This window comes from Bison bison, unplaced genomic scaffold, assembly GCF_000754665.1.
Source record: "Bison bison bison isolate TAMUID 2011002044 unplaced genomic scaffold, Bison_UMD1.0 scf7180017864270, whole genome shotgun sequence".
NCBI classification, from domain to species: domain Eukaryota; kingdom Metazoa; phylum Chordata; class Mammalia; order Artiodactyla; family Bovidae; genus Bison; species Bison bison.
Window position 1 is genome coordinate 10,460,328 of NW_011494842.1, and position 27,953 is coordinate 10,488,280.

At 39.6% G+C, this 27,953-nt stretch overlaps 1 protein-coding gene across 2 annotated transcripts in view; it reads right to left on the bottom strand.

The window, feature by feature from the left end:
* The window catches only part of BTBD9 (BTB (POZ) domain containing 9), a 411,775-nt gene that overhangs the window by 291,220 nt on the left and 92,602 nt on the right, over positions 1–27,953 (bottom strand). Inside the window, exons 7-8 of one of the 2 annotated variants that reach the window (XM_010848690.1) lie at positions 21,669–21,802; positions 17,380–17,482 (exon numbers count right to left, since the gene is read on the bottom strand). The exons of the other annotated variant lie outside the window; for it this stretch is intronic. Coding sequence (XP_010846992.1) covers positions 17,380–17,482; positions 21,669–21,802 — 237 coding nt within the window. The remainder of the gene's footprint in view (positions 1–17,379; positions 17,483–21,668; positions 21,803–27,953) is intronic. 2 annotated transcript variants of the gene reach the window in all.

The following is a 27,953-nucleotide window of genomic DNA, read 5'->3' on the forward strand; positions in this document are numbered from 1 at the left end:
ATGCAAATGGATAAGGCTTCTAGCTTTTGCCAGCTTGCCAAATACCCTGATGACTTACTAGTGGCAACATCTATTACGCCTTCCACTTTCGCATCAATGTCCTAAACAATGCTTTCTAAAAGCTTAGGAGAGTTGATGCCAGATCCCAGAGTGGGCAGGGCCTGGCAATACAGATACACACACACTCCAACAATTACCCTGTGGGTGGAAACTTTCAATCACGGCAGTAAAGGTACCAGTGTGTTCTTCCCATTCACGTGGGAAATCTCTTTTTCTCAAATGGGAAATCTCACAATGCAGAGCTAGGACTCTCTAACAAGCAAATGACAGATGGGTCTGGATGCTGAAGGTAAAGGACAGAATTGGTTTTGGTGACTCTCTGAATATTCATAGAATCTATAAAAGTCCAATTCTTTTAAGATGCAGTCTGTTAGAAATGAATATGCAACTGTACCAAATTAAAAACACTGTTTTTCTCAAAACGGACACAAGGAGGGAACTTTTCCCACCTTCCATTGCTGTCACAATTTCTGGATGAAATATTATCTGAACTTTATAGTGGTTTGAGATTTATATTCTCTAATGGAGGCCCCCAAAATGTTTTTTTTTCCCAAGTTACATTCCCTCTTTTATTATTTCACCCATCACAAAAGATGCTATATTCAGCAAGATAATTCCTAAGGATAGTGTTAGAACTAGCTAGCTCTTCAAAATGATTCAGATTCCTGGACACCACACATGGCAACAGCATGGGGTTCCTTTTTTCAAGTTCCTCAGAAAAGAGGAGGGAGAGAAAAAGAGGGATGGGGAGAGGAGGGGAGAGCGGAAACAATGAGATATTCAGTAGGACAGAACTATCGTCAATACTATGACTACTGCTTACAATCAGACCTATTACAATGAAAATCATCATGTACTAGAGGATCTCCAAACCTTGTTGCTCCAACCAACTAGCTGAGCAACCATGACAGCAAGAAAAAGCTTCAGACTTGGCTATTCTTCCAGGTCTGAGCAGGACAGGAGGTGTTTTTTCAAGTCTTAATTAAACAAGCTTGACTAGAGTCAAACTGTAAGCAACCAAGCGAGGTGGCAACAGCCAGGTTTACAGGAAGAGGCAGCCAGCGAGGATAACACGCATCAGATATGCTGATAACAAACAGATTTAAGGCTGAGGTGTCCCTTAGTCTTAACACTGTTTTTCTCAAAATTTTGTTGGCTTTACAGAAACACCGACTATAAAGTTACTTTCAAATTAATAAAAATCTTCAGTAAGATCAACAATGGAGTAACAAAGTATTAAATATGAGAGAGCAAAATCTGGTCATCTGTATGAATCTGGCTGCCAAAGGCACCTGTCTATAATATCTAAAACCAAATTCAACCTATCCCAGTTTCTCCCACAGTGAAGTTTTCCCAGGACTCATATGAGGTATTAAGGACTGGTCAGAACACCAGAACTAGTCAGTCATCCATACTCCATATTCATGCAGAAGAGGATGCAACACATGCTTCTAAATAGCAGATCGTGCTCAACAGGTCTGTGGAACATAAGCTGAATTTCCGTCACTATTTAGAAGTACACATATATTTTTAAATGCTTTCTATTTTGCTCTGTTATCTAGCACCTGCCCCCCAAGCACCAAAAAACAACAACAGAGCAAGAAGGAAGCAGCCCACAAAAGGTTGGACCAAGTGCACTGGCCAGGAAGGGCCACGCATCCCTTCTGCTCAGAGCCAGCAGCAGAGGCCAGTACCAGGAGGGGACACAGGAAACAGCCGACGAGCACCACTGCTCCTGCACGCCACCCGATTTTCTAAATCTTTGATTCCAAAATTCAAGAGGCCCCACACCTTTCCTTCTTGTAAGCTTCACTCTCCATAATAAGGATTCGTGCCTATCGCTACTACCTTTGGTAATTTTCTCCCATTACTAGCTTGGGCCAGTTCTTGGTTCCATGTTGATTTTCTCACAAAATTACATCCAAAACGGATGGGACCCTAAGGATATAAGCTCCACAGAACAAAAACCTGTACAAGCAAGTGAAGTCCCCACACGTTTTTCTCATACCAATTACGCACCATATTTTGAAACACACACACACACACACTAATGAATGACCCAGCATATCTGGAATCTAAACAATGCCTGTCAGCAACAACTCGGGGTTCATCTTTTACACTTGGCCTTCTGCCGAGCCTCTTTTCTGTCAGCTTTCTTCTCTTTCATTTTCCTAAGTGAACACTATTTTGACAAGGGGTTAAGCAATACACAAAAAGCAGAGAAAAAATATTAACAAATTAAGCACTTTTGTCTCACCCTCCTCAGAACACTGTGCCAAGTGTTGCACATTCCACGCTGCAGTCTCAGAAAACACTGCGCACAGGGACTGCCTGCTCTGCATTCAGCACACAGATCACTTTGACTATGATCACACGCATTTATCTTTATTTTTAAATTCTCCTCATTGTTACCAATGGCACTTGAACATTATTATTACTAATCCAGCTACTCCCTAATAATAGTATTTAAGTAACTTGTCATCCTGGGAACTTTATAGACAATAGCTAATTAATTGTCGAGCATTTAATGTAACAGGATTCTAATCTTCAACCTCTGAAGCAGGGTATTTATGTTATAATGGTAAAACTTTTGTTTGAATTGATTATTTATGCAGGATATATTCTCTATCACCTCAATTCTAATTTTTATATCTGCTTTGTAAGTAAAATAAAGAATCATACACCAAAAGACACAGACAGTACACTTCACAAACAGTAATGAATCTCCTGTGACTCCTTTTATTCACACTACAATAGATTCTGTATTACCATGCAGAGAAAAGCAAAACAGAACACCATAGATTATTTCCCTTGTTTGCAAGATATGCTCACAGTATTCTGATAGGAACAAGAAGGTGCAGCAGGCAGTGTGAGTAAATACAGTATTCTGTTGACATCTTGTTCCTGCTTTCAAACAGCCAGGTATGTTACATATGAACTGTCAGGACAGCTAAGGAAGTTTTCCTGTCTAAATGTGCCCACATTCCTTTCAGAGACCTCATCTAAGGCTGAGGTCCCTATCTTAGTTGAACACTGTGGTAACAAATTTCGTAACTTGCAATATTTAAAAGGTATAAACACTGCCAGTTTTATCCGCTAACCTCCCCTTCACACATACACCATACATACTTTCCATGTGACAATGCAAATAGTCTGAATCCTGCAGAAAACAGAAAGGTGTCAAAGAGAGAGAGATAAAATCCCTTTCTCGGGCCCTTAATGAGGTCTCCAGAGCCAAAGGCAAACCAATAACAAATTGTACTTTCCACATATGAAGGGGGGCGGGGTGCAGAAAAAAGGCAAAGGGCGGGGGTAAGCTTGTCATCTGAAATTAATTGAACTTAGCCATGCCAAGAAAACACTGGCAATAAACCCTCCCCATCTAAATTAAGGGTTTTATGCTATGAAAAAAAAATAAAAATTTATGGCAGTAATTTCATCTGGGTTTTTCAGGAAGTGCTTGCTGATTTTCTTGTACTCAGTAGAAAAATCCCCAAGGAGCAATGCAGACTGCAATAAGGCAGACTTCTAAAAAGATACCATTTAATTTCTCACTCCTCCCATTGCACCATTACCACTCTTCCACTTCTCTCTAACTCAGTATTAACTCTCTCAACACAATTCTCTTCCACTAGCTCCCAGCACCATCTTACAGGGCAGGGGAGATGGACTCAGACTGCCACTGCCCATCTATTGCTCTTGGCAAGAGAAGTACAGGTGAAGAGAACCGCAGGCCCCAGAAGCACACACATCTGTTTCTCTTGGCTTTTTGTTTTTGTTTTTTTAATGACACCCAGTCATCTTAACTGAAGTACCAAGTCTTAGTGGCTTCAACACAACTATCAGTCAACGTCTTTAAGACTGGTGACAAGAACTAATGAATGACTTCTCAGGGGGAAAAATACCACACAGAACCATGGTTCCCAGCCCATGGATCATATGTGGCGGGCGCAGCTACATAGGCCACGCACAGAGTTACCTGCAAGGGCTTTTTAAATCCTCATGGACCTGAGGATCAACTGTACAGGAACACAGACACAGTACTGGCTTTCAAATGTCCAGACACTGGCATGATGATGAAAACAGGAATTTCTTACTTACAAACGGTAACTAAATTCAAAGTAGCTTTTTGTCATTTTCTCAAAGGATGGATTCTATAAGTAAAATGGCTAATTTACAATCCTGAAATATTTTTTGAAGTCAAAGAGTATCTTCACATTGAAAAAGACAGGGAACAACTGATCGAAGTGTTAGAGTTTTCAGGGTTTTACAATCAGGCACATGGTAGGCACTCAACATTTGATGGTATTTTCTTAGCCCCATTTGTATGTATTTTTTTCTTTCATTCCAGTCTCTAGCAGTTTAGTTCATCGATCTGTCCCATCTCTTGGTGGACGAGACAGCACTGGTTCTCAAAGTATGGTCTGGAGACTCGTAGTGGTCCCTGAGGCCCTTTTAGGAGGTCCGTGAGGTCAAAACTTGTTAATTCTAAGCAGTTTTTGCCTCCCATGTATGTACAGAGGCTACATGACCTGTGAGATTACAACAGATTGAATGAACGATATATATGAGAACCCCAGCCGTCTTTTATTTACTGTAGCAGCTATTAGGAACATTTGCAAGGCCACTTTCCTCATCAAATTTGTTTTGTTTTGGAAAAGAGTTATTTTTCAATAAAAATGGCATTTACATTGACATGTAAGGCATTCAATATTAAATTTTTAAATAGTAAATAATCACTGATATGTATACTCTGCACATGCAAAAGTTCTTTGAGATCCTTAATACTTTTTAAGAGTATAAAGGGCTCTTGGAAAGAAAAGTTTGAGAACTACTGTTACAGAGATAGCAATGCTGTGGTGTCAATGCAGAAACTAGTTTCTGCTCTCAGGAAAACTGCTGATCCCTACAGGTATACAAGCAGACACTCAACATCTAACCATTGAGGATATTGAAGGAGGATTCAAATGTTCAGGGTGTCTGGACCATCTGCTCTCCATGTTACCGTCTAATATGAGATTCTATAATTCTATCTTAGAGGGAACCTAAGGAAGCCTCCTTCCATAAATGTGACTACTGACATGGAATATGAATAATACTTTATGTACCTTCATTTTCCTACCCACAAAACAATATGAGCACATTAATGGGCAAATTAATATTTTTCCTGGTGGCTCAGACAGTAAAGGGTCTGCCTGCAATGCAGGAGACCCGGGTTTGATCACTGGGTGGGGAAGATCCCCTGGAGAAGGAAATGGCAACCCACTCCAGTACTCTTACCTGGAAAATTCCATGGACAGAGGAGCTTTGTAGGCTACAGTCCATGGGGTCACCAAGAGTCGGACAAAACTGAGCGACTTCACTTCTTCACTTCTTCTATGGTTGTATAGTCTTCATGTCAGTACAGTATTTCCAATATTTTGAAAGTAAGGTGACATTTTTATTTTGCTCATTGGGTTCTTTTTATAACAAAAGCTCTCTCCTCCACATCAAGCCACAGCTTTTAAGTAACACAACATAGTACCATTCACTCCTAAGGGAAAGAATGTTAGCACAGCACCACTGACTCAGAAGAATATGGCCATTCACTACATTCTCAAAGAACACCCTACCAGCCAAGTGGTCAGGTCAATAATGAGGCAAACAAAGATTCTGCTGACAGAAATTCCAAAGGCAAATAAGTTCATGCCAAATCTGTAGAGATGAGTGGGATACAATAATCTTCTGCACAAGTATTGCTCTTGCATGAAATGGAAACAGGATGGTTTACCCTTAGTGAGCACACTGTACCCACAAAAACCAGCCAGTTGTTTAGAATATTCAGTGTCATATCAATGAAAAAGAACTTTTAGAAAATAAAATAACCATACTTATGTAATTTGATTCAATTCAACGACATTAACTGAGCACCTATTATATTCCAGTGACTACTCCACGTGACATGAAGAGGAGATAAATGAGACTTAACCTAGGATACAGTCTACGAACTTACGCTCTAAAAGGTAAAACAAGTAAAGCAATGTAACACACTGTGATTAAGAGATATCAAAGTAGGTGTTTAATACTACTGAAACATAGATGACAAAGTAATGAATTCAGGCTGGTGGGAATAAAAGAAAATAGATATTGCATATGCAATGGAAGAGGCAGGAAAGGAGAAGTTTATGCCTAACGATCTCCATCTCCAGTTGAGCCCTCAAACATCTCTTGACGACCCTTCTCCGTGTCACTTCTTCTCTCCACAGCTGTTATTTGAAATCTTCTCCATTCCTCTTACATCTCCTCAGCAGCTGTTCTTGCTGCCTTCTGCAGAGGAGAGAGAGAAGGACTGGCCACCCAATTCTAGCTGGGCTGCCATCCTTCTTCCCTTTACGAGGCAGCCAAGGGTAACCCTCCACTAAGACTCTACAGCCGATCGAGTCTCCCCTGTCAGGAAGGTCTGCTAGCCAGTCTTTCCCTTCCCAACCTCTCCCTCACTCCCTTAACACCAGCATATAAACATGCTTCCCCAGCAGCCCTCTCAAGAAGTGACTATTTTTCTCTCAATTCCCCTGTCCCACAAATTCCAAGGCCAGGAGTAGTGGAGGCAGTTATGTCTGCTCCCCAGTACCCTCCCAGCAGGCCTCTTGCACTCTGCCCACGTCTCCAAATCTCCATGTTCTTGCAGACCGCTTTCAAGCCCCACCTGCTTGTTGGCTGTACCGTCATCTATCGTCTCCACCCTCATTCCACCCGAATGAAAACCTGCACTCCCGACTCTTCCCTTCCACTCCCACTCCTGTCATATGTCAACAAAAATGTACACTATGCAAACATAACTTGGCCTCCCAGATCCTTGATAACTTCTTTCATGAGCCCTTCTCCACTGTATCTCAGTGATCCAAATCCATGGGCAGCTCCTTGAATTGGTCAACAGAAACTCTTACCCATGCCAAAATTCTAAATTCACACATCCCACATTCCAACACCCCACCCCATCCTTCCCGTTCATTAGTTTTAGTATCTCTGTTGTTAAAATTCTTCCTCCTCACTGAACCTTCTAACCTACTGATTCTGTCACAATCCTATAGCCTCTTTCTGTCCCTCTTTGTTCAGCTTTATTTGCAGTCTATGTATAATACAATCATTCCCTTGCAGAGTTCTCTTACTTCCTTTGCCCTCTGCCCAGTCACTCTTGCTTATTAGCAAACTCTAGCCCTAGTGATGCAAAGTATCAACTTTATCTGAGTACAAACCAACATCACAGTATACAGCTAGAGAAAAACCACACATTGTGACTGTATTTTAAATTCAACATGGCCCAGCAATCCTACACCCTTTTTGACTTTCTAGGATTGATTTCACACTTTGAGCTTTCCAAGTTCCTCCTTTCAACTGATGATTTTATATCCTATTTCACTGAGACTATAGAATATCTCATGTTATTACCACCAAAACTACAAAATTATGGACAACTAAGTAATCTTCTCCTTCCTCCCTGTTACAGTGGAAACAGTATTCCTTTCCTTATCAAAGCCCAGTCCTTCTACGTGTACTTTAGACCCCACCACCTCCTCCCTAGTCAAGGACTGTGCATCTTCCCTTTCCCTGCATTATGAGTCTCTCAGAAAGAACAGGTGAAATGTGAATTTTTACAGTCTTTTGAGAAATTAGCAATACCAGCAAAAATTACATAAAATACCAACGTATAAAGATGGATACGGCTTCCCTGGTGGCTCAGTGGTAAAGAATTCGCCTGCCAGTGTAGGAGACATGAGTTCTATCCCTGAGTGGGGAAGATTCCCAGGAAAAGGAAATGACAACCCACTCCAATATTCTTGCCTGGGAAATCTCATGGACAGAGGAGCCTGGCAGTAGGCTACTATCTATGGGGTTGGCAAAGAGTCAGATACAACTTAGCTACTAAACAACAAAAGATGGACACACACACACACACACACCATGTAGGTTGGGGAAGTATAGAATGTTCATTATAGCCTATTTTCAAAGGCAAAAGAGAAAACAAAGCAAATACTCATCAATAGTGAAAGCTTGAATAAATCATGATAGAACATACCATGGACCATCACAGAGCCCTTAAAAGAATGAATTAGAGAAATTCTAATAGATTCAGTGCAATCAGTATAGTTCTACTTCCTCACTTGCTTTCACTCACCTTCTAACCCTACCACAATACTGAACATGATCCTGCAGTGATAACCATTAATCTAGATGGTGCCAAAGCCATAGCCCTTTTTCTGACCTTATTCAAACCACTCAACAGAGTTGCTTACTCCCTTCATTCCTTGAAACACCCTTCCTAGCCTCCATGATACCACCTTCTCCCAAGTTCCTACTTCACTGGCTGTTGTCTCAATTCTCTTTGCAAGCTCTGTTTCCTCTTTTTGACTTCTAAATACTGTCATTGCTCAGAGTTTGGCTCTACATCCTCTCTCAGGTGAATATGTCCACTCTCGTGGCTTGAAACACACCTAAACACCAAATAATTTTAAATGTTAGACCAAACCTCTCCTCTAACCTCCACATAATCTAATTCAGTTGCTCAGTTAAAATCTCTTATGCAAACAAACAAATTTAAGCACTTATAAAATAGGAGGTGTTGATTCTGCATGTCCTCCCAGCTCCATCCCACACTGAAAATCTGGGGACCTTTCCATTTTCCCACCTGAGTCAACTGTGTTACATTTATGCAGATATTAATCAGATACCAAAGTAGCCCCTCTTCACAACCCCTCGACCTTTTCAGCAATCATTAGCCACAACATGTTGATTCTATCTTTACACTATATTTCACTAGCTACCGGGTTCTCTCTCCCTCCTTAGCCAAGTAGCCACTAAGTTACTTCCCTGCTTCGGTTCTTGTCCCACCCTCATTAGTAACCCATTAGCTACAAAACAACCATTGTGAAGTTTTTAGAATTTAAATCAGATTGTGTTATTTTGCTTAAAATCTTCCAGTGGCTACCCGCTGTTCTTGAATAAAACACAAACTAGAACCATGTATACATGGCCACACTCATGCTACTGTTGCAGCTCACCTCACTGTGGCCACAAGTCTTCTGTCCCTGATGGTTTCTAGAGCACACCAAGGTGCTTCTACCTTAGGACCTACACACATAATGCTCTCTCTGAATGAAAGACTGTTTCCTAGGCTCTTTACCCCTAGTCTCCTCATTCTTCAGATCTCAATTTTTTGTCCATGGCTGTTTAGCAGTTAGTTGTGTGATTCTAGTTGTGTGATTTCATGAGGGGGTGAGCTCAAGTCCTTCTCCATCATCTTGTCTCTAAGGCCCAAGATTTAAATTTAAAATGACACCTCCTCAAAGAGGCCTTTCCTGACCACACTATCTTAAATAGGTCTCACTGTTACTTTCAGCCACACTATCCTGCTTATTTCCTTCATAGTGCTTCCCATTATTATTTGTTATTCAATTATTAAGTAGCTATTCCGCTAGAATTAAGAGCTATTCTCAGCATAGAGCAGAGTTCGGCTCACAGAGGGTCTTTAATAAATGATCACTCTAGGAGGGAATCAACAGGATAATTAAATTTCTCCTGTCTCAACAATTCTCCTTCAACCCCTGTGCCCCTGGTTACCACCAGTCCACCCTATCTCTATTGTCTCAAACTTCTGAAAACAGCTGTCAGCTCATGATTTTTTTTTTTTTTTTAGTTTCATTGAGATACAACTGACATACAACACTGTATTAGTTTAAGGTGTGCAGCATGGTTTTATTTTCCCCGTGATTCTTTGACCTCACACCCTTCAACCCACTTTTCTCCATGCCATGAGACTGCTCTTCCTTCTGACAGAACATCCTGTTAAAGCAAATAAAAATTTCTTATTGATCTTATGACATTAAACCTTGTTGATCACTCGTTCCTTCTTAAAAAGTTCTCTTGGCTTGTATGACAATTCACCCTCTTGCTATTCCTTCTACCTTTACCACTCCTTTTCAATATCCTTCTTTTTAAATATAAATTTATTTATTTTAATTGGAGGCTAATTACTTTACAATATTGTATTGGTTTTGCCATGCATCGACATGAATCCACCACGGGTGTACATGTGTTCCCCATCCTTAACCCCCCCACCTCCCTCCCCATCCCATCCCTCTGGGTCGTTCCAGTGCACTAGCCCTGAGCATCCCGTATCATGCATCGAACCTGGATTGGCAATTCGTTTCACATATGATAATATATATGTTTCAATGCCATTCTCCCCAATCATCCCACCCTCGCCCTCTCCCACAGAGTCCAAAAGACTGTTCTATACATGTGTCTTTTTTGCTGTCTCGCACACAGGGTTATCGTTACCATCTTTCTAGATACCATATATATGCATTTTCAATATCCTTCTAAGGCGTCCCTTTCCCCCCCTTTCCTAAAATGTTGCTGTCCATAAGAGTTCTAACCCAGACACCCCACCCTCTCTACAAACACTGAATCATCTCATGCACTCATATGATTTGTTACCTTCTTACAAATGCAAATGGCTTCCAAATCTGTATCTTTAGCCCAGATCCTACTCCCATGCTTCAGACCATTTATGCCTAAATGCCTAGATATACCCAAGTAGATATCAACTGGCACCTCAAACTCAGTATATTTAAACTAAACTGATGATCTTTCCCTGCTCTATCTGCCCATTCTCCTGAATTCCCATCTTAGTGAATGGTATCCACGACTTCAAGCCAAGAACAGAGTCTTTACACATTGATGTCTCTCACCTCACTCCCTCAACACATCTACTTTAAACTAAGCTCAGAATATTCTAACAACTGAACATTTCTTTAAATTGCCCACTTCTCTGCATCTCCATTGCCACAACCTTGATTCAAGCCGTGCCATTTCTTGCACAGACTGCTGTAAAAGTCTTCAAATTCTGTTCTTAACTCCCTCAAAGGCATTCTCCAGAGAGCAGCAGGAGTGCCTGTATAAAATAAACTCAATATGATATCCACTATTTAAAATATATCAATGGCTTCAACTGTCTTGAGGATAAAATTCAAATTTCTTAACCTGGCTGACAAAGCCCTGAATGATCTGGACCCTGCTTGCCTCTCTAGTCTCATTTCTGGATACTCTATGCCTCCTCTTCTATGCTCGGACCACAGTAAACTACCAATTTCCCATGCTTTCTCTTCCAGCAGTTCATACATGTTATTCCCCAAACCCTAAGACAGGCTTTCACCCTCCACTCTGCATCCACAACCTCCTCACTCCTCCACCAACCCTCATCTTCTTAGACTAGACTAGGTGATGCTCCCTAGTACTAACTATCCTACAGCCCCACTTCAGAGAATTGAAATTTTCTATTGATCTGTCTGGGGCTTCTCAGGTGGCTCAGTAGTAAAGAATTCACTTTCCAATGCAGGAGACATGGGAGACATGGGTTTGATTCCTGGGTCAGGAAGATCCCATGGATGAGGAAATGGCAACCCACTCCAGTATTCTTGCCTGGAGAATCCTATGGACAGAGGAGCCTGGCAGGCTCTAGAACATAGGGTCATAGAGTCGGACACGACTGAGCACACATGCTATACATATATGTATGTATGTGTGCATGTATATGTATGTATTAACCTGTCTGCAATCCTACCTACTCATTGAGAACCACTGAATCAGAATCTCCGAGGCAGGGACCCCAGCATCTATACTTCAAGGCTTCCGTGTACGGCTAAAGTACAGCCAGCATTGAGAAGGACTGCTGTCAATAGCTCTCCTTGAGGAAACAGAACACAATGTGTACTGTTGTAAACCAGTACCCAGGATACTGCTGTAAACTAGTGTGTAATTCCCGGCACACTGCTGACACATAGAAATTACTCAAATATGCGATGAAGCAGAGAAAGGAACAGGGCAGTGGGTGGAAGGAAGAGAAGGACTGAATGAATTTAAAATAATCCTCAAGAACCTTCCCCACACTAGTAAACATGACATAACCAAGAGTGTAATCTTTAAAAACAAAGTCTCAGGAATTCCCTGCAGTCTAGTGGTTAAGACTTGGCGCTTTTTACTGCCGTAGGCCAGGTTTAACATCTGGTCAGGGAACTTTGATCCCACAAACCATACAGCCCAAGAAAAAGAAAGAGTAAAGCTCCTACTCTGCTTTCAGGTTTATTCTGTTTTACTTCGCTACAGTTAAACTATGTCCTCTTTGCATCAACTGTAAAGAATGGCAGCTAAGATACATTAGACCTAAAAAGTTCTGTACAAATCAGCTTTCACATCTGTAACACCACATGATCTGCCTTCTTGACCTTATAAATATTGGCTAGAAAGGCACAAAAATGTAGACAAATGCCAGCCATTTGAGCACCTGCACTTTCCTCAAAATGCAGAGTGAGAACTCCTGAAATATAGCAGTGGAGCAGGTTAAAATAATGCTGAACCTTCCAGAGAAAGCAATAACTACACAGTGCTTTAGTAGCAAGTATGCATAAAACATAATAAAATGGCATAGAATTAACACTTCTCAAAAGAAAAATCTAATAAAATCCTGAATTTGGAGAAGAAGCACTGCACAAACAGGGTAGAAACATCTTTATATCTCCCTTGTTGCTCTGAGTGGAGCAGCCTCAATATATATTTGTTGAATGAATGCCTGATGAATGATGAATGAATATGGCCCTTAAAGGAATTACTCACATTTTCTTCTTCCCCTGATCAAAGAAAGCCAGCTACTCTGAGCCTCATGTTTCATTAGAAAAAATATTTACCAAGTGCCTAAACCAGCTTGTAATGTGCTAGTATAGCACATTCTAAAAGAACCATATGGGCTTGGCCTCTGCAGCTCAAAGCCTGTCATACAAATCCTATTAGAGATACAGCCTCCCAGCACCAGCACCTAACAAGCATGCATACAGTAGAGGCCAGCAATGTGTCCTAAACATGCCATGTTGCTTTACGAGGCCATAAATTTTTTTTCTTTTTTAAAAATTTTAGTGCAGTTGATTTACAATGTTATGTTAATTTCTGCTGTACAGCAAAGTGACTCAGTTATACATATAGACTTTTTCATATTCTTTTGCATTATGGTTTATCACAGGATATGGAATGTGGTTGCCTCTGCTATGGAGTAGGACCTTAGGACCTTGTTGTTTATCCACCATGTGTGTGACAGTTGGCTAGTCCCCAACTCTCAATCCTTCCCTCCTCAACCCTGTGGCAACCGTAGGCTGTTCTCCATGCCCGTGAGTCTGCTTCTGTTTCATAAATACGTTCATTGCTATTGTATTTTAGATGTCACATGTAAGTGGTACCATATAGTGTTACCTTTTTCGTTCTTACTTTGCTTAGTATGATCATCTCTGGGTCCATCCGTGTTGCTGAAAATGTAAGATGTCATAACTTTTCATGTATTCTCCTCCCTCTGTCCAAAACACACCTGGAAAATTCCTACTCATCCATGAAGACCTAGATACACATTATCTTCTTTGTAAAATATTCTGTGAATTTCCCAGAATTAAGGATTTCCTTCCCTGTGTTCTTCTTCCATATTATTCTGTAAATACATTTAGTGTATTTGAATCCCAATTCAATGATGATGATTAATTACATATTCACTATGCACAATTCAAAGTATGAAGGGAAACCATTCACTTTTCACATCTGGAACATTTTCACATGGAAGAGTAAAGAGTAAAGATTTACCTGAATAGATAACAGGAAGGGCATAAGGTGCAATTCTGGAAAAAAATTAACCTAAACGTGGGCATGAAGAGGAAAGGTAAAGGAAATGGTCTAAGGTCCTTTTCAAAGCTCAGAGTGGACGTTTGGCACTTGATCCACAGGGCAATGGAAAACTACCACTAAGTTTTACAGAAGGCAAGGGATGATGTGGACCCCATCACCCTTTTCATTGCAGTGTCTGCGGAATGTGTGCATACCAAACACCACATGGCGACTCTCAGTTAGCTGCCATCAAATGAGATGGGCAGACGGAGTTCACTCTTCCAGAGCACTGTGGCCCGTTGAAGAAGAGGGATGCAGGATCCCTGTCCACTGCCTCCAGAGCAAAGCGAAAGCTGGAGGTCTGCTTACTACACTGAAATTAATCCTTCTTTAACAGCTTCATGTAATATGCTCTGCAAAATCTTCACCAGATTCTCTATCAGAGGTGCTGTTGAGAGTTACCTGACCCTTTGCCAGAAACAAACATAACCCTTTTAGAGGCAATCATCCACCATTCAATAAATGTTAGGAAACATCTTCATTACCTTTAAGAAGTAAATTTTTAATTCTGAAGGGGTGGATTTTAACAATGAACCCACATTGTAAACTATTCTTTATACAAATACATTTAATTAACTACTATACTGATAGAATTTTGTGGTTGAGACTTTAAGTATTTCCATGTACCCTAATGCTGAAGTTTAGCATTATAATACATATAAAGATAAGATTTTAAAGTGTGCATAGTCTAAAACCCCCAAATTACAAAAATATAACAAAGAGCCAGTCAAAAAGCTACATTATTAACTGCAGTGGTTTCTGACTAGGTTGAATTGTACAGTCCAAGTATAAATTCTGAGGAAGTCATACTACCCTACCCTTAACCTAATAGCTAACTGTGGACCCCATTAGAGCCCTGGGAACCTTAGAGTTTGTCTGGCTTATAGAATTTCTCTTATCAGGTTGATTTAATAAAAGTATGTTTTAAGCAGTGCTCCTAACTTGGTTTAAAAGTTCAATGATGCTTTCAACAACTCTGATGTAAATGGAAGAGAAAAAATGCTCCTTGGACTGATGTAAAATCAAATTATGAGTACTGCTCATAAAAATGACCCTAAGGAATGATTCTGCTTTGGAGAAAGAGATTAATATGAAGACACACACATATATATCTATTTATAGCCATTCTCACAGTCTACTATTAATGGGACAGACAAACACAAGTACTAGACATTCAGATATTGGCTTTTTTTTAGCGGGGGTGGGGGAGTGTTGTCTGTAGCTCACCATCAGTACAATGTTCATTCAGATGATATTTTCATTTTTGAAGCCTTACTAACATATCCCAAGTTCTGAAATGCAGTATATGAGCCTTGACTGTAGAAATAAATTACCAGCTGTCTCATAAAGGACAACCTCATTTAGTGGAAGGCAAATGCTAGCACGGAACAAAAGTAAATAAAGATGGCTACATATGCTCTAGTCTGCAAGCTGGAAAGTTGACAGTGATGAAAGAAGCAGAAGAGGGAAAAGATTAAACATGAAGAACAGCTGCCACTAATAGACTATCTGACTACTCAAGCAGTTTGATAATACAGCACAGCAACAATGCTAATTAAAATTGCTGGTGTGAAGACTTAGACCCAGAGATCTTAAAGCTAAAGAAACAATGGCAGTCCAAGCAATCCACTCCTCTGCTATCATATAAGGTCATACTAAACTCAGGTCAAGAGTAAATGGCAATGTTCTACGGAAACACATGGTACTACTGTTATGCTTAATAATGATTCTCTTCTTCTTTTACTTGTAAATTTACTAAAAGTTCCAATTCCTTCTGCATTTGTTTCACTGCTAATAAGCAGAGATGTAGTTGTTACTATTATGATTATTGTTATTAATTTACTTTTTATTTCCTCGAGAACCTTCAAACAGTATATGCTACCTAAACTGAATATCTTGTAGGTGTAAAACATAAAAGGAATATGTAGTTCATATGAGAATGAAACATGAACAAAGTCTTCCTCATTTCCATCCATAGAATGTCACTTATATCTATCAAAATTCTCACATGTCTTGGGAGCCCACATATCTTCACAGAACAAACTACTCATTAAAGGTTAGGGCAGGAAGGGGGAAAGGATGGACTGGCCTTTTCTGACAAAGGAGGAAGGCTCAGTGATGTGTTTTCAGTGAGTAGAATAAAAGAAAGGGGTTTTAAAAGGGTCAAAGGGAGAGCGGGAAGAGCAGCTTAAATGTCTGACTTCACCACCCCTCTTAAAAGGGCTACTTCATCCAACTGAACTAAAATAGACCACCACCAGTTATTAGAGAATCACCCAAGGAAGAAAGAATTTCTACAAGTGACCTCTGGTTACCCTTCAACACTGCAGCCCTTCCAAACAAACTGGCACCAAAATAAATGTAGCCAAGAAGAATCTAACATTTATATCTTATGATTTTATTTCAATTTTTCATATAATTTTCTGTAGACCTACTTATGTGGATATAATTCGATTCTAAAGTATTTGGGAAATACATTTAGTCCAGTTGTGCCTGAAAAAGGGAAGAGAAATGTAATTTTCCAGTTTTACAGATGCTTCCAGAATTCTGTCTAAAGATGGATTAATCTACAGTTACTCAGCTGCAGAATATTACTTCTATTCCACAGACTTTGTATATGAACTATTAAATCCATTAGATCGATAGCAATTCCTCCCACCTACTCTTAAAGAGCTGATTTAATGAGAACATCATTTTCTCATTCAAGGCTTTCTTTCTTAAGGGAACACAGTCCTGTGTGAACACAGTCAACATTTCCTTTCACATCGACAACTTCATATAAACAGAGCCTGAGGCAGGGCAATGAGGCAAAATGTTCGGTGGTAAATACGCGAATTTATTTAAAAGACACTGTTACGGGATTTGAGCTTAAAACTGGACTTAACTTACAAAGGTTAAGATAAAAGAAAACCAAAATTAACCATTTTCTTCCTCAAAAACTCTTCAAATGATACAAGCACTACTAGCATCACATTATTGGAAAAGGAAGTGTTATTTTCTTACTACTAACTATTCACTATTAAATATTTCAAAATACTCTCTTTCCACTCCCCTTCTACAACAGAGAGATAATAGTGGAAAGAAATGTACCCTTTTGTCCTTTCTGGACCTGCATATTAATAGAGATGACAGGGATATTATTGTCTGTTGTCTTAGACAATAGAAGCCATGGAAGTCTCAAGATAGTCACTAGCACTAAGTTCTCTCTTTCTCCTCTGAGCCTTTATACATTAAAGCACAGAATAAACCATAAAGTACTACTTAACACACCAAAAATTAAAAATGGAGACAGAGGGTGGATCAATGTGCATTGTCTCACAAATATAGTTTCAAAGATAATTGGTAATGTTCTCTTTTTCCAAAGAAGTGAGGGTTAAATATAGTCGCTCTGCACAGAGACTGATGATCTTCAGGATGTGTAAATTATACATTACAGTTACATAACAGACTAAATCACAGTCATCAACAAAAGAACATTTGGCACAATTCTTGAATTTTTATGACTCTAGCTCATAAGCAGAGCATCAAAAAGGAGAAAATATCCCACCTTACATCAGCCTTACAAGTAGCCTCACAACTCACAGCAAGTAAGAAGTATCCGAGGTGAATGGAAGAGAAACCATCATCTTCTCTGGACTAGAAAATGGTGGTGAGCAGGGGTGCGGAGCTTTTATTTTCAGGTTATCTTAAATAAAGCACATGGTAGTCATTTCATTAATTTTTTAAAACAGGAAGAAGAGGGTCAACTAACTAGATATATGTAGAGCTGTGTGTTTTAAGGTCACCTTATGTCCCTAGGTTAAGTCAAGACACTAAAGTCTTGAGAGATCTGAGAGAACACAGATCCTTTCAGAACACTTTAAAAAAGCTGAATGAAAGTGTTAGTTGCTCAGTCGTGTCCAACTTTTTTCAATCCTGTGGAACCTGCCAGGCTCCTCTGTCCATGGGGTTCTCCAGGCAAGAATACGGGAGTGGATTGCCATGCCCTCCTCCAGGGTGTCTTCCCAACCCAGAGACTGAACCCACATCTACTACATCTCCTGCATTGGCAGGCAGGCTCTTTACCACTAGTGCCACCTGGGAAGCCCTCAGCACAAACCAAAGACTGGTGAAACATCCTCATGCTTTCAGTGCAGTTCAATGGGCTCTGCTGTGCCACAGTTTCATGCCAGTGCCACTCACTTTAGGCAATTCAGAATGGGTCAAGAGCACTCAGCGCCATTCACATGGCGGGAATGGCCAAATGCTTGCCTCAGTTCCTATGACGACACAGAAGCAGAACTATCCTCAGGCTTATTAGATGCATCCAATTAACATTCATCTCTGACAAACTCATCCTGTAAGCTCCCACACCAAAACAGCTACCATTACTCTATTAAGCAATCATAGTGATTTAAGTAAAGCATATTAATGGGAAAAAGCAAAGAGATCTTAACCCAAGAAAACAAAAGAAACACACGAAGAATGCAAAGACCAAAGCAACCCAGGAAAGATACTCTTTCCTTCATCCCATCAGATTGTGCCTCTTCCACCACCAATTCAACAGGATTTTTTTTCTCTGCACTCTGAACAAAAAGCAAAAATTGTTCTCTTTGAAAAGAAGCTGGCCTGGTAAGAACACCTAGAACTCAAAGCCAATACTCGGAGGATGTCCAAGCGTCTGGAGATCCAAAGAACCCATCAGTCTCTATAAACTTGGAAAGACTGGACAATTCAAGAGTGCCCAGAGCCATTCCACTCAGCCATATCATATTTTGAGATGACTACAGAGAAGTCAATGTTGACCTAGATCCACAACAACCAATACCATGTGTTCGAAGCCAAATGGTTGGCTTTGAAACATTGCCAACACTTCCTATAAGAGATTCCAAGACCAGAGAAAAGTAAAACATTTCATAAGGTGATGATCTTAAGCTTTACAGCCCCTTGAATAGTAAAAGCAGTCTCTGGCTTATTTTCTGAAACTAATGTTTCCAAATAACTAAATACCAAAGTAATGTTATGACAAAAATTTCAACCGTCTTAGGTATAATGGGACACAAACTTGTATACTTCCTCAGATACCTGCAACCACCTCTATGTGTGTCTGTCTTTTTCTTTCTCTGTTGGTATCTCATTCAAGTCACTTTGGACTTAGATGAAATACACACTGAGGGCATGGATCTAGCATCCTGAGTGGCTGCAAAGGGTCTGGATGATGCTTGGGAGTACAGAGGAGTTAGCTCCCCATGGGATAAATCTCGATCAGCTAGGACAGGAGACAGGAGGAAACCAGGCAGATAAATCTCCCCCCTGCCCCACCCTTTTCTTTCTCTTTTCCAAGGACTGAGAGAGTGAGTGAGTGAAGTCGCTCAGTCGTGTCCGACTCTTTGCAACCCCATGGACTGTAGCCTATCAGGCTCCTCTGTCCACACGATTTTCCAGGCAAGAGTGCTGGAGTGGATTACCATTTCCTTCTCCAGAGGATCTTCCTGACCCAGGAATCGAACCCAGGTCTCCTGCATTGCAGGCAGACGCTTTACTGTCTGAGCCACCAGGGAAGCCAAGGACTACTCAAATGTAATTCCTCACTGCAACCATTTTCATTTCCTTTCAGAGAAATCCTGAAGGCAAGTGAACACACCTGCTGAAAGACCTGCTATTTCTTTTCACAGCTTGTTGTGAAGCAAGAGCTAGTTCTGTATCAAATCAATTTCTTTGCATCATTCCTTGTTTCTTTTTCTTTTGCCCTGCAAAAGATCTGACCTGCAGCTTTCAGATTTGATCTGCACTTTAATCCTTGTCTCAGGGTCTGTATGTCAAAGAACCCAGGCTTAGATATTAGTCTTACAGAAACTAATGTCAGATGAAATTAAGATGCAACAGTTAAAACGCACGTTTTCAAAATACAGTAAGAGACAAAGACAGATAAATCCCAGGAAGAAGTGGAAAAAAAATTCAAGTGCCTAAAATGTAAAAGACTGGGGTCAATAAATAGTATAAAATGTCACCAACAGAGAAAGCATTTAGACAGCAACGAGAATCAAATACAGGTATTTTTTTCAATGTGTCCAATGACCACCAACTTCAGAGGACAAGATCAGGCATTTTCATTAAGTAATAATGCTGTGTTTCCTGTGGTCATGTATGGATGTGACAGCTGGACTGTGAAGAAGGCTGAGTGCCGAAGAATTGCTGCTTTTGAACTGTGGTGTTGGAGAAGACTCTTGAGAGTCCCTTGGACTGCAAGGAGATCCAACCAGTCCATTCTGAAGGAGATCAGCTCTGAGATTTCTTTGGAGGGAATGATGCTAAAGCTGAAACTCCAGTACTTTGGCCACCTCATGCGAAGAGTTGACTCATTGGAAAAGACTCTGATGCTGGGAGGGATTGGGGGCAGGAGGAGAAGGGGACGACAGAGGATGAGATGGCTGGATGGCATCACTGACTCGATGGACGTGAGTCTGAGTGAACTCTGGGAGTTGGTGACAGACAGGGAGGCCTGGTGTGCTGCGATTCATGGGGTCACAAAGAGTTGGACACAACTGAGCGACTGAACTGAACTGAATAATGCTGTGTAATAGGTGCTACCTGCTGCCTACACAATCAATCTACCTTCTTTCTTTTCCTTCCTTCTTTCTTTCTAAGAGTCCTGATTGCATCAGTGTCCACTCCTCTCCCATGTGGAAAGGGGAGAGATGACCTATAAATGGGTAAATTTTGATCAGAAGTCACCATGATTCCATTATCTTCACAAGTGACTGATTTGAGTTTGTTAACATCAATGAGTTCTAGCCAGTAAAATACAGAGGTCAACTAGAGGGCTTTTGGGAAAGGTTTCTTGACTCTTGAGGGACAGAAGGGAAGAAATATTATTATTGCATTTAGATTTAATGCCTGGACATGGACATGTAACAGTCACCCTAGGATTGTGAAAGAATACAGTCTAAGGACAAAACTGACACAGAAATGATGCAGAGCCCAGACAGAAAAATTCTAGGTTCTTGACAATGTCATTAAGCCACAAATTAACCAACCCTGAAGCTGACCAATATCTAGTTTTACATACAAAAGTATACTTCCTGATTATTTAGCCTCTTTGAGTGAAGGTTACTATTACTTGCAGCTAAAAGCACCTTCACTGGTGCACAGAGGACATAGCTGGTTGGAGAATTTGAGTATTTACCATCAATGCCACTATATAAGGAATGAACTGAGATTTGAAAAAAAAAAAGTGGTCTTTGCCCTCAAGAGTTTACGATCTGTTTTTTTTAAGACATGCAAAACATGTGATACATCAATTAAAGAAAAAAATGATGAAGCACAAGTACATAGAACAAAAAATCATTACTGTGGGACATTAGAGCCAACATTCTAAAGGGAATAAAACCAACCTACATGCTTTTTGCCCAGCATAAAGGCATGCTGTCTAAATTCCATTAGTGTAATTCGACTTTCAGGAAGCTCTCTCCAGTAGGTATCTTTAATTCTATCTGCCCAGCATTCTCTTATATGTTCAAAATGTTGCTTCCCTCATTTTGTGAGGTCAGAGTGTCAAACCCAAGGTGGGCTAGTCAGAGCAATTTCCTGGGATTTCTTTAAATCTTAAGATCATAAAAAGTGATAAAAGGTTGAGCATTCCAGGTGTATGGATTTATCAAAAGTCAGCAAATGTAAACTTAAAGATTTGTATATTTCTTTGAATGCAGATTTTATATCAAAAGGAAACATGTTTTTTAAAATGGTGAATTCTTAGTTAATAATAAGCATGCTGAAGCATTTAGGGGGAAGTCTACTAATGTCTGCAATTTACTTTGAAATGGATTTTTAAAAGCTGCATAGCAGGATTGATAAACAGATATGTGATAAAGCAAATGTAATAACATACTTACATAGCAAAGCCTTTTGTTTGAAAAACTTTGAAAATTTTTCTGGGGGAGAAAAACCAAAGTCCCAGTGCTGGCAATGCTGTGAGCTATACCTCAGGAGGTATCTGTGGTCATATCTCCCAGGGCATGGAGGAAAACTGTTCAGAAAACAAACATGCAGGAAGAACCAGAACAAAATACAGAAATGATTTGATCATCAACAAAAGAGAAATGGTGAAAGTTATGGTATATTTGATAATATGAAATAACACTCAATAAAAATTTTAAATGAAAATCCCACAAAATTATATATATATGTTAGAGTAATATACATATATAATACATACATACATACATAACATAATCTTAGAAAAAAGCTACAAGAAAATACTAAAAATCGTCAACAATGGTTATCTCTGGGTTTGGGACTATTAATGTCAAAATTATACTTTATTTTCCAAGTTTTAATTAGCATATGTTACTTTTAGAACAACCAACAAAGAAGTAATTTTTTAAAAATTCATTGCTATTAAAAAAGATTTTTAAACTATATCTTATGGCTTGCTTCCCAGGCACCATTTCTACCATAAATGTTCTGAATCTCATGAATGTCTGAAATCTTCTATTCATTCCTCAAGGCTTGGGAAGCAGGAGCCCAATAGTTAAGATCATGACCTATGAAGTCAGGCGATCTTGGTTTAATCCCCAAATGCCCTTACAAAATGTATGTTTTTGGACAAGTTAATCTTTCTTGCCTTAATTTCTCCATCTACTAAGTGGGGAAATAGTACATACAGGTTTATCTGGAAAATAAATGAGATAACACATGCAAAACACTTAAAATGGAGCTTGAACCACAGGTAGACGTTAACCATCGTTATCATCCTCATCAACACCTTGTCTGATGATCTTGTTTCCTACCTTAATAACAGAATTTTACTCATCAGGCACTATAGACTCACCAGTTTTCACTGCCTCTGTGTTTTTACACCTAGCCTGCCTTCTTCCTTTCAGTCATACCTTTATATATATTTCCAAATACCTTCTAAGTGTCCAGCACTGCCCCAGGCACAAGATACCACTGCCCAAGAATGTGGGCCTCCTCTTTTCTGAAGTTAAGCCACAGGCTCCACCTGATCTCTCCCACTGGCTCCAGCTCCTCGCCAGCTCATTCGACCTCCCCACCAGTTCACTCCACCTTCTTCCCCCAAATCTTTAATCTTTACCTCTCCACTGGTTTCTTGCTCTGCCTGAAAATCTTCATTAGTACCTACTCATGGTAGTGGTGCACGTTCAGTCAGGTCTGACTCTTTGCAACCCCATGGGCTATTCTGTCCATGGAATTTTCCAGGCAAGAATATTGGAGTGGGTTGCCATTTCCTTCTCCAGGGGATCTTCCCAACCTGGGGACTGAATTCCTGTCTCTTGTGTCTCCTGGACTGGCAGGCAGGTTCTTTATTCTTTACCAGCTGAGCCACTGGGTAGTCACCATATATTTCTTCTTCCTTTAACATCCATAGTTCTCAAAGAAAAGTCCTAAAATCTGATTTCTTAAACTCCACTGAAACTTTACTTACCAAGATTCCTAATGGCCTTCTTACTGCCATATGCAATAACTGTTTTAGGCCTCCTTCTGTTTGTTCTGCTACTTCTAACACTGCTGACTATGCAGTCAGCTTGCAAACTCTCTTCTCTTCTTTAATGCAAGTTGTTAACACCATCGTGGTTTTCTCACAGTTCTTTGGCGGTTCCATCAAATTCCCTTAAAGCAGATGTTCCTCAAGCAGGAGATCCAGCTCTTCCTATTCTCTGTCTCAAAGATCTTGACTCTCCCCATTGCTCAAACACTAGCTCTAATGAGATGACTGTTGTATTTCTAACTCCAGTTTTGACTTCTCCCCTGAGTTTCAGTCCATTTCCAACTGCCTGTTATGCATTTCCAATTGGACTTTCAATCTAAGCATGCCACCTGAAAAATGTGATATTTCACCCATAGACTACTCCCTAATCTGATTTTCCCTCTGTAGTTAAAGATAACAAATGAAGGGAGAATACATCCTAGGTAAGAGAAAACTTCTCAAAAAATAAAGGCAGGCAAAACCTTTCAATTTTCCACAATGATGTCTCTTACAAACATCTCTTTCTCACCATTTTTCTTTTTCCACCCCATTTCAGGCCTGTGCACTGGCTGCAGTGTCACCTGCCACCACTCTCACCATCTGCCTCCACCAATCCAACAAACTACTTCATAAAAAGATTTTAAAAATGCCTATTACCACTCATGTACCTACCACCTACAAAGATTAAATCCAAATTCCTGACAATAACATTGAAAGTCTCTGAGAGCCGGGCCTAAGACTGCCTCTCTTCCCAGCACTGAAATCCTTATGTTTCAGACGACTCTGAGCTCACAACCATTCTGGTCAGTGTCTGCTACACATCTCATACTTTCCCACCTTGCCTGCACAAGCCCCTCCACTCCTATAAATTATCCAAATTCCATCTCTGCCTCAAATCTTAGCTTAATCCACCACACAATCTTCCAACAGCATTTAGGTATACAGTGTTTTTCACTATTATTATTACATCATGCTTTCTATTTACCAGGCACTGTTCTAAACACTTTATATATACTAATTAATCCAAATCTTACAATAATGCTGTAAGATGGATACCATTATTATCTGTATTTAACATATGGGGAAACCGGGGCACAGGAAGACTAGGCAATTGTCTAGACTTACAGCTTGTGAGTGGCAGGCCCACAAATTACATCAAGGCTGCATGGTTTCAAAGTCTGTGTTCTGCTGCCTATCTGGAATTCTTTAGCAGTTTTGTCTGTACTGCTCATTTATTAATAAGCTACTTTGAGACATCTATTCAATTATGAGGAGATGACAAGACATATTTAAGTCTTTTCCCTTCAGCTAGATTAATCACTTAGGTAAACCTTCACTACCGAGGTTTCTCCAGTTACTAATCACTATCAATAAATATTAGCTTATAGATTTGTTAAATAAAAATACAAGAATGGACAGAAATAAGAGTATCTAGCCGAGATGTTAAAATTCTGAGACGTAACTTTAAACTGTTTCCAAGAATAGAAGGTTTATTTTTTTTAAAACTGGCTATTGGGGGTTTTTTCATTTTCCTATGGTAAAACAAAACCATAAAGATAGAATGTCAGGAAAAAACTTCTAAATGATTATACATCATGCAATGTTATAAGACAGGATGAAGAACTTCTCATCTTTAGGATTTCCAAGAATAAAAAATGCCTAGGAAAAATTATATAGTCTTGCCTGAAAGTAGAGAAACGGATTCTTATTAGAATAGTGAGCACATAACAATGCTTAAATCAATGTTTATTTAATAAATGCATGAGCTACCTTGATCACAAAATTATCTAAGTTGTCTTCTACAGAACATAATTTTTATGCAGAGCTACATTCCAGTAAGTCCAACATCATGAGTCTTCTGAAAAATGTACACATTTTCAGAAGTTCCACCCATTTGGAAACTAGTTTTAGTTTTGGCAAAGCTGATATTCATTTTGATAGTATTTGGGCAAATTTTTCAGCTATTTCTTAAAGCCACTTTTGCTTGATATACGATAAAATAAACCACAAAGAGGTAGTTTCTGCCCTCTAGCTAAAATTTTCAAGACTCATAATAACACATGAATCAACAGAGATCAGAACAATTAACTCTCTTCTTCATCCCTCCTTTTCTGTCTCTATATGGAGTGGCAGTAGGTATCAAACAAGAGCAAGCCAGCTAAATCTGGCATCTTGTCACTGTCCGGGAAATCAAGTCCTTAGAAATCAACTCATCCTTAGTGAAATTAAGACTGAAGTAGTCACCAGAATGATTTTTGTGTGTTAGTCGCTCAGTCCTTTCTGAGCGACTCTTTCTGAGTCACTCTGTCCATGGGATTCTCCAGGCCAGAACCCTGGAGTGGCTTGCTATTCCCTTCTCCAGGGGACCTTCCCAACCCAGGAACTGAACCTGGATCTCCTGCATTGTAGGCTGCCTGAGCCACCAGGGAAGCCCAGAATGATTTACTCATTTACAATAAAAGTATTTTGTCACACGGGTGAAATAACATATGCTGGCACAATAAGCACATCCCATCCCTGTAGATAAGCCACTTCAATATAAGTCAAAATCATAATCAGAAACTAATTTCCTAAAGAAGGAGGGAATATATCAGTATGATTTCCAACTACTTTTTTTAATCATGAGAAATCATTTTTATAGCAATCAGAAATATCTACGGACTGCATGACTGGTGCATTTTCTCTATGTATGGAGAACTGCCTAGAAATCAGAAAGGTGTTTAATGAGTCTGTGCTCCAAAACAGAGAGGCAGGATTCAAATGAATAATAGCATCAAACTGTACCAGTCTTACTACCGGCACTAGAAACAACCACTCACCTAAAAGGGCTTAGATATGCTCACCTCAGTAAATTTCTTTTTATTATCCTTCCACAAGTGGTCAACAGGCCTTCTGATAGACATATTTTTTTTTAAATATATAAATATTATCAAAGACTTCTGCAAGGCAAAAAGTGATTCTATCAATATCTTCTGATTTTGCAGGTCTAATGTATCAAGTTAATCTTCCATTTCAACAAAAGGGCAAGCAGATCTCTTTCTTTATTCTTTTTGAGAGGTTGGAATGGGGGATAGACAGGGGAAAGTGCTTCACTTTGAACTGACACTGAATTTTATGTTATAAACAAAGAAAACATTAGATATAAAATGAAGTGGCAGGACTTTCCTGTTGGCCCAGTAGTTAGGAATCCACCTGCCAATTCAGGAGACATGGGTTTGATCCCTAGCCAGGAAAGAACCCAGATGCTGCAGAGCAATTAAGCCCATGTACCCCAACTACTGAGCCTGGGTGCACCTAGAGCCTGTGCTCCACAATGAGAAGCCGTGCATCTCAACTAGAGAATAGCCCCAACTCACTACAACTAGAGAAAAGCCTGTGCAGCAATGAATACCCAGAACAGCCAGAAATCAGTCAATAAATACAATTTTTAAATAAATTTAAAAAATAAAGCAGTAGACCTTCAAAACTTGTTCTTCATCCTTCAGCAAATTTTAGCTGATACACAGCAACCTAACTGAGACTACATTTTCCAGCTTCCCTTGCCGGTAGGTATGATCAGTAGCTAAGTTCTCACCAACAGAATGTGAATGAAAGCAATGAATTATACTTCAAAGCTTTGGTCTTTATGCACTGGGTGTACACTCCTCTGCTACCGTGGAGTTCACCAGAGGAATCACAGAAGTCACATGCAAAGGCTGGCAGAGCCACTTTGCCAGCTTGCATCCCACGAGATCATAAGGAAGAGTGCCTATCAGGCCTGGACTGTTAAGTGACAAAACAAAATTTATCAAAGTCATTGGGTCTCTCTGACAAAACAGCTTAATCTGTATTCTTATTGATAGAGATATGGATAAAATTAAACATCAGAACTGCATATTAGACCATATAACCACTCTATGTAAATTCATAGCACTTAGGTACATGTCACCCAGTATGTATCTATTCCTACATATTTGATGCCGAGGAATTCAGTGGTTTCTTAAGATTAAAAAAAGCAATGATTGAGTCCATAGTATTAAACTCAAAAGACAAGAAAATTATAAATACTTTGGGGAAATTAAGGGGTTTCTGAGGAGCACATGTATTGTCAACGCTAATGTAAAAAGCAAATGGGAGTGGGAGGAGTGGGAGAGATGATAAAGTATTCATTCTGATTTTAACTCTGAAATCCAAGTACATTTTAGGAGTGACAAGTATTATCTACATCATTCTTTTTAACATTTCTTATATATAAGCAGGAGTAATTTTAATATCTATAATTACTAGCTACATCGCTTTTTAATCTAAATTTACTAACTTCAGGGCCTTTTGTTTACCAACTCTCTAATCACTTGTATCACATTTAACAGATATCAACTATTAATGTCAACAACTAATGTACTTCTAACTGTTCATATCTTAACTGAATATTACCAACATCATCCTTATTTAAATATATTTATTCCTCTAGCCAAATGAACTCAGGGTTAACACTAATTTCCAAGATGGGTAGAAGTTAAGTAAAGAATCTGAGACTCTGGTGCCTAAATTCCTTTAGGACAGATGGCTGGTCTTCAAAGAATTTACAACCACATGACTGTTCCATTCAAAAATTATATTGTGCCACAGCCAACTCTGATTATTTATGTTAACTGAAGGCAGAAGCACAGATGATCAAAAACATTCTGCAAATCACTTCTAGTTGGCTTTG